General features: G+C 35.4%; 1 protein-coding gene across 2 annotated transcripts in view; it reads right to left on the minus strand.

Annotated features, from left to right (window-relative positions):
- LOC106874473 (ribitol-5-phosphate xylosyltransferase 1) overlaps window positions 1-16,854 on the minus strand; it is a 435,359-nt gene that overhangs the window by 139,072 nt on the left and 279,433 nt on the right. For both annotated transcript variants that reach the window (XM_052970898.2, XM_052970897.2), the window contains one exon: window positions 16,109-16,208. In XM_052970898.2, coding sequence (XP_052826858.1) covers window positions 16,109-16,208 — 100 coding nt within the window. The remainder of the gene's footprint in view (window positions 1-16,108; window positions 16,209-16,854) is intronic.

A 16,854-nucleotide genomic window follows, 5' to 3' on the forward strand; every position in this document is an offset into this window, starting at 1 on the left:
GAAGCTCAGGTAAGCTAGGAAAGGTCAGCTAGATAGCAAAAATATTGAAGAGGATTAGGAATATCAATGTATAAGAAGAAAGAAACTTCTAAACACTAAAAATGTTGCTGTTTTCCCTTTTAAGATATGCGAAAGAATGCCAATGACAAAGTGTGTATACAAAGTAAATGTGATTTTAAGCCAGATTATATACTATATATCAACATAATTGATTCTTTCTACAATATTAAACCCTTCTATTAAACCTTATAATCAAATGCTCACAAAGCTGATCTCATTTTAATATTCTTCAGAGAATCATCCTGAAATAACATTAATTTTACATGCACAAAATGTTTATTGATTAGAAATATGTTAGGAAATGAAATTAATAACAAATCTAGGCATATAGAAGCTTTATAGTTTTGATTTAATGAATGTTGCATACACTTCCAGTAGTAAGAGAACATGAGTTAACTTTAATTAGCAATGACAGATCTAGTGATTCAGAATGCAGTTGGGAGCAATATCGGAGATCGTTAACTTAAGTAAGGAAAAGTGACCTTGTAACAGTGGTCAAAAGTCAAAATGTTTTCAATGACGTATGTTTGTGAACATTCATTGAAAATTAGGAAACCTAGACGAATTGGCATCATGATCATTTGTGTTCACAATATCCATGGAATAGAAACCTTCGTTGATAACATTTAACTCAATTTTATTCAAGTCAGCTGACATAATCTTTTCCTCTTCTCTCTACACTATGATAATATTATAATTTTAGGCAATAATATATATATGTAGTACTGGGAGGGAAACTAAATTCATGCTCAAACAATGTGTGTGTGTATACTTTTATTCAACCCCTTTAATTCCTGATAGCATTTCTAAGTCGGGTTTTTTTTTTATACGTATACATATATACCTTTTTTTTGTATTAAATGTATGTAATATTTTTTGTTTATATCGACCTGCCTACGTTGCTTGTCCTTACATTTACTCCTCTGCCTGTTCCAGTTCAAATCTCTTCAACAGTACGAAGTGTATCCTATACAGAGAATACCTGTCTCTAATCTATAAACTATAAACATCATCATCATCATCATAATCATTTAGCATCCGTCTTCCATGCTAGCCATCATCAGAGAGTTCAGTGATGGTTCAGCTGGCTAAAACTTCAAGGTCCCTGTCAATACTATTCTTGTTAAAGAATAATAAATTTAGAAATATTATTATTTCTAAATCTTTCAAAGAAAGATATACAGTAACAGCACCATAAAGTAACGACTTTTTGCCAACATAATGTGGCAGTCCCAGGATGTGATGAATGTTACTGTTATTCATCCCCAGGAAGCATCATTTCCAGTTGGTTATATGACAAAAAAAATTCTGTGTCCTTATATTTTCAAACAGGGGAGATCAGCACCTCAACACAGCACAACCTCACATCCATGGACCGGTTTCTGGGTTATTGTCCTTTATCAGCATGGAGTAGTTTCATTGGCTAGAGAATTTTCGGGTCAAGGGTTCCAGTTGATTTGATCAACGGAACAGCCTGCTCGTGAAATTAATGTGCAAGTGGCTGAGCACTCTACAGACACGTGTACCCTTGATGTAGTTCTTGGGGAGATTCAGCATGACACAGAGTGTCACAAGACTGGCCCTTTGAAATACAGGTACAACAGAAACAGGAAGAAAGAATGAGAGAAAGTTATGGTGAAAGAGTACAGCAGGGTTCGGCACTACCCCCTGCTGGAGCCTGGTGGAGCCTTTAAATGTTTTCACTCAATAAACACTCGCAACACCTGGTTTGGGAATCAAAACCACAATCCTATGACCGCGAGTCCACTGCCCTAACCACTGGGCCATTGCACCTCCACACACATAAATATTCGGAAAAACTAAAAAGAAATGAGGCAAGCATGCTTTGCTGGAAGAGAAAGACCTAGAAAGACATGGAATGAAGGGATGAAAACTGATCTCAAGGAGACTGAGCCCCACAAAAAGATGACAAATGACCACAACTATTGGTGACATCTACACACATGGAAGAAAGAATATTAATGAGCTGGAATGACGTTGGCTGGATCCATCTACTGCTTGTCCTCTGCTTCTCTCTCTCTCTCTACATCCTCCCCATCCAGGATACTCTCACTGTTTGCATCCTCTACAGTACTGTCCACCCACCTCCTCTATAGTAGTCCTTCTTCCTCCAGCTTCACTCTATCTCCCTCTCCTCTATAGTAGTCTTTCTTCCTCCAGCTTCACTCTATCTCCCTACATATTTGTCCTCTGCCTTCCTACCTTCTCTATGGTACCCTCCAGCCTTTCTTAACGTTACTGCTCTTCTGGTATCCACTCCACACTCACCCACCATCCATCGCTTTCCTCTCAACAGCTTTTTTTCTGCTTCCCCCCTCCCCCCATTATTATCTCTTTCCTCCCTCTCTGGTCTACTTCAAGGATTCCCCAAATACCTCCTCCCCTTCACTGATCCCCTTTGAATTCATTGCCACTCTCACCTACCTCTCTCTTTCATGTCCCCCCCCCCCCCGACAAACTGCAAAAGCACTCCACCCCCCTTACACAACCCGCCCAACCACCCCTCTCACCTTGTTTACCAACAGCAGCCATTTATACTTTCTCTTACATAATCTCTTCTCCCATTGTCTATAAACTATGTTACTCTTTCTGCAACCACACTCTCACAAATACACATCTGCTCCTCCCATCCTACTTTGAAATCTCTCTTATCATCTCACCTTAAATCATCTCTCTCTCTCTCCCACTCTCTCGTTTCTGTCCTTTTATCCATAATCCTTTAGACCACCTCACTAGGGCTGGTATTATGTTTTTTAAAAAAAGCACCTGGTATTCTCTAAACTAGCTGACACAAGGAAGGGCACCCAAGTGTAAAAGTCATACCAAGCAGAGACATTGGATCCTTGTCAAACTTTCCAATCCATGCAAAGCATGGAAAGTTGACCTAAAAGTATGATATATATATATATATATATATATATATATATATATATATATATATATATATCAACCTTTTGACAAGTAAGAGTAAGATGACTGGAAGCTACTTTAACTATAGGGTTTATATCAGAGAGTCTTCACTTTGACTTTTCTAATTAAATTATACTCACAAGAATCAGTGGAGATCGAATTTTGGAGTTTTCCTCCTCCCAAGAGTTTACCAGAGACACAAACCTGTCCATTTCTATGCCTGCATTTCCTCTTTGCCCACAGTATGTGTATATATGTGTGTGTGTATATATATATATCATACACATATATATGTATGTATGTGTGTGTGTGTGTGTGTGTGTGTGTGTGTGTGTGTGTGTATAATGGCTTTCTTTACATAAGCATAAATAAAAAGAAACCCAAAATGACGATAAAGCCAGTGTCGTTAATCTGTTTTACTCTTTTCACACAACCTTTCCAGCATCATAGTTATGGTGAAGTATGATTGTTTCCATTTGTAGCTTTGCAGAGAAACAGGTGATACCATACTGACATGTTTAATATTAAATACAGAAGTTTTAAATTATAAATCTATTTTCATTCAGTTTATTAAGGTTCCTATTTTTTTGTTTTTTTGTTTTTGCAAAGTACACTTATTGCAGCTGAAAGCTATTTTCTTCCAATTTGCAAAGCTAAAATTTCAGTCGTGTATTAAAATATTACTTTTGCCTTTTTAATATCTTCATTCTGCTGAAAATATGTCTGGTGTCACTTGACTGGAGTTATGATGATATTGTGAAATATATCCATGGCAATAGTCACCTATTATACATTGTGTGCAACACTTGATATAATTCTTTTTAACATTACACTGTGTACTTCTTCATTTACTTGGAACTATGCATGAAAATATCGTTGCTTGCCTTTCAGCTATAATAGTAATGCAAAATTAAATCAAATTATATCTAGTTGAATAGACTAACTTTATTTATTGAAGAATGGGTGCTAGCCAAAGACATAGCTGCTATAAACATTTTGTGGTTGAATGAAAAGAGGACAACTTGGACAATTTGAATGGTTTAATGTGCAGTTCATGGCAGGAATTCCGAATGGGTTTCAGTTCTTCAACTTTACTACTGTTGCTTCAAAAGAATACAATGTTGTAGAGTTTATCTAATTTCAAGCTTTGTCTTATAAATCATTCCTCGAGCCCATTATATGATAGCATATATAACTTAGCTGGAAATGTTTATTATGAATGCTCACATTAGCATGTTGCAAGCAACAGAAATGTTAGGAAATTTTAAATTTGCAAAAAATAAAAAAAATAAAAATAATAATAATAATAATTCACGGCATTCTATCCAATGTGCTAACAACTTTGCCAATTTACTGCCTAATTAGTCAACCAAATTGTAAAGCAAAAACCAGCCTTCAACACAACATATTGTAATTCTTCAGAGAGCAACATTACTTTTAAACCTAGCTGAAAACTAGTTACCATGGATACTGAATAGCTGATTGAATTATATTTATTTTAAAGCTAAAATGTTGTTTAAATTTACACATCTTCTAACTTATGTAGACACAAAAAGTGGATATATAAAAAAGTCTGTATGGGAAAAATGTAGTTAGAAAATAACTTAATATTTTGTTGACTAAAACATTGCCAAAATACGACAAATGGTGACAGTATGGGATTAAATAGCTAATAAAGTTTGATCAATATAAAGAGTAATAGCTATGACTGTACAATGCTGAAGCTCTTTAAAAAAATGGAAAAAAAGAGAGTAATTTGATTCATGTTAACAGATTAAGTGAAAATTAAAAACAAATCTTCTGCAGATAAATTATTCAAGAGAAAAACTTTCCCAGGTATGGAATGCTATTATTTAGAATGGGAAGCCTTGTGCTGATAGTAGAAAGAAGTATTTAGACAAGGATTTTCCTATATTTCGCTCAGAATGGGTCTGTATCAATTTAAAATAAAGTAATAATAGTTGCTGAGATGTAGACTCATAACAAAAAAGTGTGAGCAAATTTGATGCAAATCATGTTGAAGAAGGGTTCAGAGATTGGGAACTACCAGATGCTGATGAACTTGTCCACATAGCAGATTCTATATCCGAGCTAGAAAAGAAATTCCAGGTGTGGAAGCAAAACCTGGAACCTAAATTGGATGACAGATAAAAATATACAACCAAAATCTAGAGTCTTTCATCCAACAAGGTTCTTGTTTACCAACATTTTTTTTTTCCCTAACAAAGCTAGGATCAACCAAAAGCTGTTGATGGATACACATGCCTAACCTCATGTTGAGATTGAACCTGTAAACATGTGATTGCAAAGTAGCATTCTTAATTCCACGACCTTGTCTGCGTGCATTAGAGTTATTTTAGTCATTTACTAACATCAAATATTTTTAAAGAAAATTACCAATTGAAATCCCTTCCATATAAAAGGCCATGTGAAATTGTCTATTCAGATAGACAAAAATTTGTCAAAGTGTCAAATATATAAAATTTCAAAAACAATGAATGGAATTTCAAGGAAACAAAATTCCTGAGATAAAAAATGAGATTGCAAATAGAAGGTTTAGAATCTATTATGCTACTTAAAATGTCTGGCTCACACTGATTATATAATCTCAAGTTAAGAGGCTGTAAAATAGCCATGAACAAATTTTTTTAGGTTACTAAATAATATATACAAAAAATGTATGGCAAAATAAAACAAATTAGATTCTAAGATAGCAAAATTTTGAAATGTTGTCAACACATTTTCTACCAAATACCAAAATTTCATTTATAGCAAAACCAGAAGTATTAATAAAATTTGTATTAATACAAAAATGTGACTTTTGATGAAAATATTGAAACCAGAATTATTTTTTATTTGTCTATTAACATCATTTACTTTATGTGTGTATGCCCATCATAACATGTAAAACCTACAATTTTTAAAGCCCTTACAGTGAAATTTCAGATACATTTTGCTCATAGGAGAATAAAAGAAACTGACCTCGTATGTTTCATAGTTCAATAACCAATTATCAGAGAGTAATCAGTCCCTCATCTTGCTGCCCACAAAGAGAACTTATAGTAATTACTATTTAAATGAAACACAAACCAGAGCTTAGCTCTAATGGTTAGACTAATTTGCATATCTGTACATTTAAGATATCCGGTCTTTAAATTTATCTTTATCCTTCTGATACACACAGTGGTGTGCATAAATATTTATTTAACACAGTACTGATATATGCATCTTTAAACTATAATAAAAGATTTTTTAAATCCTGAATATGCCCTACTGGAATCAGAATGCATTTAATATGCCTGTGTGTCCTTATGCCATCAAATACAGTATTCTTTGCTGCAGGAATATTTTTGAGCACTCTGTTATAATGCTGATCTCGACTCAAATTACATACCAATTTGTACTTATGAAACATGAACAATTTGTAGTTATTACAAAATTGCCATTGGTTTTGGCAATTAGATGAAACTGATTTTTCATATAATAATGGCATAAAATGCATATATCAGTGTAATAGACCAACATATTTGTGGAACACAGCTATTATCTTTCAGAATCCATATCATTATTTTTAATTGGAAGACATTTCATTGTCAAGATAAAAAGGATAAAAAGCAATTGAAAAAAATATATATTTGATTATATTTCAATGCAGCAGAGTAAATAAAGTTCTATTCTCTACTAGAACCAACTAATTGGAAGCTACAAAGTATATTAAACAAATTGCTAAATATTCATAATTAACTAATTACATTATGAATTCACAGCCAATTTTCTAAATTAAATCCTTACATGTGTACTTGTAAGACCTTATATGTATGTGTACATAAAGAGGAGGAAAAAGTACTCAATACATGTACTAAAGTTTATTGCTTCTATCATTACACAGAATCTCTTGTTTATGAGCAAAAAATAAGGATCCGTGGTTGGGTAGTAGTGCCATCATTTGTGGACATCAAAGACTTGTGGTTTAGTGATTAGGGTGTTCAGCTCATAATCGTAAGCTCGTGAGTTCAATTCCTGGTGGCACACTGTGTCCTTGAGCATGGCATTTTATTTCTCATTACTCCAATCCACTCAGCTGGCAAAAGTGTGTTGTACCTGTAATTCAAAGGGCCAGCCTTGTCAAATTGTGTGTCATGCTGGGTCTACCTGTGGAGTGCTCAGTCACTTGTACATTAATTCCACAGGCAGACTGTTCCATTCATCAAATTAACTGGAATACTCATTGTCATAACCAATGGACTGCCATTAATGTCCACTTTTCCATGCTTCTATGGGTCACATGAAATTTGTTTCCAAATGAAGTAATACTTCCTGTCATCCTTCGAACATGAACGTCTCAATGGCTGCACCTGCTTCCATGACAGATTGAAAACAAATGACACTGCTTGTACGATGGTATTTTGTCTAATTACAATTAGTGCACAATGAAAGGAGGCATGAACACATACACACACACACACAAGCAGGACAAGTTTCTTTCACTTCCTGCCCACCAAAATACCACACAATGGAACTAAACCTGAATCCACACGATTGCATAAAGTGAACTTAACCACCTAGCCATACTTGTGCCTATACATATTATCATTATTGTTTTAACGTTCACTTTTCTATGCTTGCATGGTCCAGACAGAATTCTGCGAGGTAAATTTTCTACAGTCAGTTGCCTTTCCTGCCACCACCTCTCACTTGATTCTAAGGATGGTAATATTCTCCATAATTGCATATCGAAGATTGGAAATGAATGACAGCGCATGTACGAGAGTGACACACATTTACAACTACAACGTAATGTCAAGGTGAAGAGGCACAAATGTCGACACACATAACACATATATGTACGTGATGGTCTTCTTTAGAGATTAACCACATCTACTCACAAGGCTTTGTTCACCCCAGAGCTATAGCAGAAGAGGTGCCCAAAGTGTCACTGAGTGGGACTGAACATGAAACCACATCATGGGAAAGTAAACTGCTTAACCACACAGACTTGCCCATGCCCATATGTATGTATGTGTGTGGTGTGTGCGTAGTGTTTGTATGTGTGTGTGTGTGGGGGGGGGGGGGTGCATGTGTGTGCGCGCACTAGAATTTCAAAAATGTCTGAAGGACAGGTGTCAGAATGTTCAAAGTTAGGCATTTCACAAATTCATAATCCTCTTGCTGATCAAGTGACCTTCTTAAAACTATGTATATATTTGTCCCATTCTCTCACCAGCTGAATGGATTCTGAAAATCTGAATGTTAGGCTTCAACTTGCTGTCACAGTGATTGTGACAGTCATAAGCTTCATAATTTCACAGTTTCTTAGACCTAAAATGCTTGTCTTATGTAAAGATACAAAAATGAGCACATATACAGGTGCCTGTTGTGCATGCAAACACATCAATCTTTAGAGTCTGATTATTGTACACACACACACACACACACACATATATATACATACAATATTCAGACTCTAAAAATTGATGTTTGTATCACACACACACACACATATTTATATATATATATCATCATCATCATCATTTAACATCCATTGTCCATGCTGGCATAGGCTGGACGGTTTGACCAGGGCTGGTAAGCTGGAAGGCTGCACTAAACTCCAGTTTGATTTGGCATAGTTTCTATGGCTGGATGCCCTTCCTAATGCCAACCACTCTGAGGCCCAACAGTCAAAGGCAAATCAACCACTTTGCTTCCATGATACCCATGCTTGAAAGGAACTCACCTCCGTGAGGCCCAATGCTTGAAAGGTGCTCATATATATATATATATATATATATATATATATATATAGATAGATAGATATAGATAGATATATATAGGTACATACATACACACATATAGTTACTAAATATTGTAATGAGTACTGGAATATATCATTGTACAAATCATAGTTATATTATCATCATCATCATCATCATCCTTCTCATCATCATTATCATCATTATCATCATAATCGCCATCATCATTTAATGTGCATGTTCCATACGGGCATGGGTTGGACAGTTTGACAAAATAAGAAGGGTCCAAGGACAGCAGTGTGCTTCGTTATCTATTTTGGCACGGTTTCCACATCTGGATGTCCTTCCTAATGCCATCCACTTTACAGAGTGTGGACTGGGTGCTTTTTTGTGCCACTGACACTAGTGAGGTTACCATACAGCAGTGGAGGAGACCTCGCTAATGCCAGTGGCACAGAAAAGCACCCATGAGGTGGGGGGCAGTAATTTATGCAATGAGAAGGTATAGAGTATGGGAGGAAGGAAAAAAGGTTCTTGTAAAGGAAAGCTTTAGGAGAGAGATAGGGAGAGAGAGAGAGAGAGAGAGAGTGACTAGTAGTAGGAGTTGTAAGTGCAGGAGTCTGCTCGAGGTTGAGATGCTTAAAAGTGTGTTGGGAGTGGGAGTGTGGGTTCAGGTTTGCAGGAGCGTACAATGAAGCAGCAGACAGAGAAAGGGAGGAAGGCAACATGTTTAAAGACTGAGAATGACTGAAGGATGACTGCAGGAAATGAGGGTCATAGCAGGTTGAATGCACCGATTCTCATCGTTTCACCGAAGCTAAGCAACAACGAGCTTCGTTAGGACTTCGGTGGGTGACTGCTTGGGAAACTCGGTGCAGCAAGCAATTCACAATTCAGCTGAGCAAACCATCAAGTCAAACCTGATCACTTGTGCAAACTAAAGTCAATCACATACAATATAACATCTGGAAATATGTTTTTTTATTCATTTGTTTCAGTCACTGGACTCTGGCCATACTGGAGCACTGCCTTGAAGGATTTTATTCAAACAAATCAACACTAGTATTTATAATGTTTTTTCTTTCAAGTCTGGCACTTATTTTTCAGCTTCTTTTCCTGTACTGCTAAGTTACAGGGACATAATCAAACCAACACTGGTTGTCAAACTGTGGTGAAGTGACAAACCCAAGCACAAACCACACATGCATATTCATACACACATATATTTACATATGTCTACCAAATTCCCTCACAAGGTATTGGTTGTCACAGAGCCAATATAGTAGAAGACACTTGCCCAAGCTGATGCACAATAGGACAGAACCCAAAACCACATGGTTGTCAAGTGGGCTTCTTCACCACACAGCCATGCCTGACAACTAAAAACAAATACAGTAAGTAGGATAAGGTATGAAGTTATTTTTTAAAATGATAACAGCTAACCTTTATTTGATTTCCATTTTTTTTTTGTCTGAGAATCTTAACACATTTGCACCCATATTTCTAACCAGCTTTAAAAAAATAACAACAGAAAACAAACAAAAAAAAAACACTGATTTATAAATCCCTATATTTGTGATAGTAGTTGCATTAAGTGTTTTACCTACCACATAGAATTTACAGAACAGCAAATCTACAAGTAGATTAATGCTATAAGAGAGTCTGCTAATAGCAGTGGCAACATTCATTATTTATATTGTATGCAATACACATAAAAAGTGTTTGAAAGTTGTGGCTTTATTTAATGCAGACATACTCAAAACTTTTTTCTATTTTAGTCAGTTGAGAGATAAAAAAAATAATAATAAAACAGAATACATTATGAGGAACTATGAGTAAAATATGTGAGCCATATAAAGCAAAAGTGTTTCAACTGAAAAAAGCTTTAACTAAATTAGTTTTGTCTACCACTGAAACAGAGATACTTTAGACACTTTGAATGTGTTTGCCAGTGAATTAATAACTACAATTAATTCTTATTCCATTTTTGTAATTAGCCAGCTTAGGAGGCTGTATGAATGCCAGTGTGTCAATAAAAAATAATAACTTGTCAGGAGGCCATTAATTATTTACTTAATATTGGTATTAGATAGAGGATGATGTCATGATAAAAGCAACCAAGCTAATCATACTCTCTACAACACAATTTAGAAGAGAAGACAACAATAAACTAATGAGCATTTCTTTCAGTCGGAATCTTCTTTCAGACAAATTATTGATAAATAAGCAAAATATTCACAGGGTGAGGTGAGGAAGCAAACATTTCCTTTCTTCTTCAAACAAGAACACCAACAGGTTTTCATGTCCTAAGAATAGGAACATTTTATAATCTATCTGCCAGGCTGTTTCCTTGAAATTGAAGTAAAATCAAGAAGACTGTTTTATATAATTTGATATTTGAGAAAAACATGCCTAGCTATGGGAAAATATAACCTTACTTGGAGGAAACAGGTGACAATTGGTTAAAGGAAGCGAATCCTGTCATAGAAACACCAGCCTCAACAATTTCCACCTGACCAATGCAAGGATAAGAAAGTGGACATAACATGGTGATGATAATACACACACACATGTAGGATAAGTCTGAGATTGAATGAATAAATGTTTAATCTATGGATCAAACGTTTATTCATTCATCTTAAACTTACCTTTGAGTTCTTTATTCAAAGTGACCAGACAGAGCTTTGAACTTGTATGCCACTGGAAAGTATATATGCGTAAGTGTGTGTGAGTGTGTGTGTGTGTGTGTGTGTGTGTGTGTGTGTGTGTGTGTGTGTGTGTGTGTGTGTGTGTAAAGGTTGTTGCTGCTCTTATGCATGCAGTCATCCTGCACTGCATTTTAAAATAAAAGCTATTTGTCTGGTTAGTAAAGATACCCTCACTGATGCTTTAGTATCTAGCTGTGTTTCTGTCCTCTGACTCTTCAACAAAACAAAGAAAAGCCTCTGGGTCTTCTGACTTGACTCAGTGCATAATCCCTCTCTACCATGGCCCACCAACACAACTACCTTTTGCTGTTCTCTTGTCATGTCTCTTGCATTTCACATCTGAGATCCTACACTAAACACTTAACCAAGCAAAACAATAAGCAGCCTTTTGGAATTCCCTCTCCACCACCCAACATATTTCTTGCAAATATTGACCTTTTGGTATCCATACTGAGCATTAATCAACTGCAGCAATTTAACCAGTCTGGAAAAGAAGTAAGTGGAATACTGCAAAGGTCACGAGTTTCATACTTAGCTTCTTTTCACTAAAGAAGTCAAAAAGTTTATGAAAATCATTTAATCTTTTTGTTACGATACTTCTTTAAAAATATATTGCCTTTGTTTCAATTAATTTTGAAAATAATGAAAAATTTAACAAAATAACTTTCCCATAGTTAAAATGGTCAGCAAACACAGCTTCTAAAACAGTAGGGTACTGGTAGTAAGCAATATAAAAGTAGTCATCAAACATAATTGTCTCAAAGACTGTAGGGTTTTGGCTGGAAACAGGAATAATAAACAGGGTATAAACAAAGAAATGGGTGTAGTGTGGTTAAATATTTGTAGAAGTTAAGCAAACACAAACACTGTGGTGAAGGATAGAGTGACATTTCTAATAGAGAATCCCTATATTGTTTTAATCATGGTAAATATTTGGCTGATACAAATTTTAACTAACAAAGACACAAAGCTTGGACTTGTCAGGTTGAAAAACTTGCAGGCCTTTGAAATCTTTAAAGCAGAAATTCTAATTTCTTACATATTTATTGCCAATATGCAACTCATTTACTGCATCTAATAAAATCCAGTGTTCCAGTCAATGCTGCAGACAATTGGAGAATTCAATTAGATTCTCAAATGATTTTAAATGATTGTGTCAATAAGACCTGTTGAAGTTGTTCTCACTCTATCACAAGAAAATAACAAATATTTGTAAATTCTAATTCATGTTACATTGTGAAATCCTTATTCAGGCTTTGATTACAGACTGCATATGTGTAATTTCTTTGTTAACATCAATAAGCAATGTGTACTGCATGTCTCACTCCATTTTATATTTAATATGTAGTCAAGAAAATGTCAGGCGTTGTTATACAAAATTTCACTACTTCAATATTAATTGAGAATATCATTAAAACTTCTGGTAATGTCGTTATGCAACTTTTAATTTGCAAAGTAGAATTTGTAAGAACTTACTAAACTTTATACTACACATATTACTTTCAAAACTAGATCTGGTAACAGGGCTGTCTTCTGCTCTTCAAGACATTAGAATACATTTTATAAATCCTGGGTGTCTAGCTAGTTGATATATATTTTAAACGTTATGGTAAGTGTTGCTCTTATGTGTGTTTCGATTTGGTTTGTCATCACACTTTAAGAGACAATAGACTTTAATCCAATTTCAGAACACCACCATTGATGATTCTAACTTTAAGCAGTTGTAGCATTCTATGAACATTATTATAATCATTTGGAACTTCACAATGGAGGTTAGTTATCTCTTGTAACTTTGTATACAACGAGCGTAACAGATTGAATAAAAATTAATGTCTTAAAATACTACAAAAACAACAGATTTCTGAACAGTGATACAGATAATAGATATTAATGTTTTGAACTGTTTACTGAATTTTACAGCTACATTAAATAGAATTTCTTCCCATTTAAAAAAAAAAACTCAAAATAAAAAAAATAAAAAAAGCCATTTTAAATTGAAGTCAGTCATTCAACGTTAAATTGAATGTTGAATTTTTTTTTTATATAAAGTAAACAAAAGGAAGATGAATTATTATGGACTTCTGTTTATGAACATCATCTATTATGTCAACAAAGACAAGGAAACAAGTTGTTTGACTAAAGCTTCTCTGCAAAATGTGAGAGGATTTAAATTCATAACATTTAACACATAAGTCCATTACTCTAACCAACTGGACCATGATTTTATGTAAACTTGTGCAAATGTAGAGCCTAAAAACAAAATTTATCCTTCCTTTAGCAGTCATTAATGGAAAACAAAATTTACCTAATCTCTATATAACCCTGCATACATCACTTATATGAGATTGTCAAGCAGAATATTAAACTCTTCTTCTTTCAACCTTCCAATAAACAAACACATCTTCCAAGATGAATTATATTAAATTAGTTTCATGACATCTTTCATAAAACTGAAAGATCGCTCCATGAAAGACTTTATCTCTTCCCTCTCCTATGTGAAATTGCTAGCAGTTGAAGTGCTAATTCTTTGTCTATTTAAGCTAGCCAAGTAAAGTTCTGTGAAAAGAAATTAGCCAGTTTACTTTTCGGCAGAAATATACATAATAACAGCATTTAGTTTAAGACCAAATAAAAGACAGTGAGAACGTTATAAAATTACACCTTAGGAAAATACAGTCTATAGAATTCATTAAGAATGTTTAGTTGATCCTAAGTACACTAATCCAAGCACTTCAAACCACTCATCAACACACAAAATAATCAATCACCAAAGGAGACAGCAAATGTCTTTGCTAATTGCCTGGCTGCAGTGCTATGTTTCATTAAAAGGAATTATATATATGTAAAGTAATAATCTTTTTCACCTTTGGCATCTTAGAGACAGAAAGAGACCTTTAATCTCAGTAAATATAAGATTGAATTAAATCACTGCAAAAGAAGGCAACAGTACTAATGTGTTTTAGACAGATTTGGCAAGTAACAAAAGAACTAATGAATCATAAAATATCAAATTCTGGGTGAGACAAATTCCTTATGAGCTAAAGCAAGAATTTAATGACATGGTAGGCAAGCCAAAGTTTGTAGTTGGCCAGTCCACCATTTATTAAATGATTGTAATGAGTTAAATTGTAGTAACAAACACTTAGATTCGCACCTTTGTAGCTAAGACATATAATAAGAATAATATTTGTAAAATGGAAAGCTTGAAAATAGAACTTTAAATATTAAAAATTCACCAGGAATATTTGCTATACACATGTTTATGGGTATGTGTGTCAGACTCCCACTTCCACCCGACCCACACCAAACTGTACATCCATTACTCTCAGTCTCTCCATCTCTGCAGTGATGACTATGACTTTGAGGCACAATCCCAACTCTTGGTTCGCCACTTCACCCAAAGGGGATAGCCCACCACTGTTATCCATACTGCCCTTGCCTGTTTCCAATCTGTTGACAGTGCATCCACTCTCTCCCAGCACCTCCCCCACACATAACCACCCTCCTTCCCCCTTTACATATCTCACCTTCACCGCACCATTTTACATACTTTCCTATTTGACCCCTCCACTTCTCACATCTTTCCTAGCCCATCCCTCCCTTCCTTCAAATGCACTTGTAACCCACATGATCTTCAGGTCTGGAGCTTCTTTCTTTGCTTTTGCCCATGTTGCTACACCTATCACTTCCTCCCCAACACCACTATCCTTATCAGCACTACTGCCACCCATACAACATCATTAACTCATTCCCTTGCACCTCCAGTGATTTGATCTACTGCAGCCTCTGCTCTCTGTCCCACTCCCTGTACACTGGTCAAGCTGGTCAGCACCTAACTGACTGGTTTGCTGAACATCTTTAGGATATCAGACTCAGGAATGACATACCAGTTCCACACCATTTTTGCTCGACCAGTCATTCTCTGAAATATCGGTGTTCAGACTGGCCTTGCACAGAGACCCCCTACATTCCCACCTCCATTGTGAGCAGAAATTTATTTCTTCTCTCATATTTTAGTACCTCGTGGTCTCAATTCTCCACCTCTTTTCATCTAAACCCACCTCCCACCTTCCACTGTTCCCTCCTTCTCTACACCATTTAATTTATTACCTACACTACAAACATCTTTTGCCCATACAGCAGATGCATACAACTACACACACACACACACACACACACACACACTAGCACTCACATTCGTCCCATTTCACACGCTAGTTATCTTTCAGTGTCAACATTTAGAGTTACATGAAACAGTTGAATAGGGACAGGCTTGGCTGTGTGGCTTTGAGTTCAGTCCTACTGCGCAGCACCTTGGCCAAGCGTGGGCCATAACCCTAGGTTGAGCAATGCCCTTTGAGTGGATTTGCTAGATGGAAAGTGTGTGGAAGCCCATCTTATGTATATATGTGTGTGTGTGTGTGTGTGTGTGTGTGTGTTTGTTACCTCACTGCTTGGTAACTGATATTGGTTTGTTTATGTCCCTATATCTGAGTGGTTCAGCAAAAGAGACTGATAGAATAAGTATGAAACACTAAAAAAAAAAAGTAGTGGGTTCAATTTGTTCAAGAAAATCATTCAAGACAGTGCCCAACATGGCCACAATCCAATGACAGAAAAAAGTAAACGATAAAAAAAAAGTAGAAATGTCATAGTTACTTGAATCGAATATTGTTGATTTTCTTCATACCATAGCTCCACATACCACCAAGCTTACGTTCGAGATGTCCATTCAAAATATGCTCCCACAAGTATAATCCTGGAAAAAGAAAAATATATAAAAAATAGAATTTAAAAGAAGCCACTCTATCTGATTCAGTACTTTGACATTAGTCAACATGTTGAAATAGTGGAGTGAATTTAGTGGATAAATTTCAAATCTAAGCAGAAATATGGACCTTTGTCTATCTAACGTTCAAGCAATTGAAATAGTAAAAATCTGAAGTTACTCTCTTCTGATAGTTGTAATACTATTACGTCAGTCAAAGCAAGCAAGTTGATACAGATCATAGATTAAAGAATGAACCACATTATCTACTTCGGTGTATGATTTACTCTCTTCAAATCACATTGAAATTAAATTTCCCCTTGACTACACTGCTGTAAATAAATTACATAATAGAAATGATAGTAGTGGGGTTGAGTCGATCAACTGTGCTTCTATTTAGTAAACTTAGCTTTGTGCTTCAGAGGAAATGAAACAACAACAAGGACCATTGCTATCATCATCATTTTGACATAGATCGGGGTGAGTTTCACAGCATCTCATAACCCACTCTGGTCTTTCATCTCATCACTTGCCATTGCACTTTGTCACCTGACACACACAGCAACACAGAAAACCTCACCAACTCAGTTCTGTTGTACGTCCACAACACAGACTGCATGTCATTTATTAAACCACC

The sequence above is a fragment of the Octopus bimaculoides genome, chromosome 9, assembly GCF_046866305.1.
Source record: "Octopus bimaculoides isolate indiv1 chromosome 9, ASM4686630v1, whole genome shotgun sequence".
Lineage (NCBI taxonomy): Eukaryota > Metazoa > Mollusca > Cephalopoda > Octopoda > Octopodidae > Octopus > Octopus bimaculoides.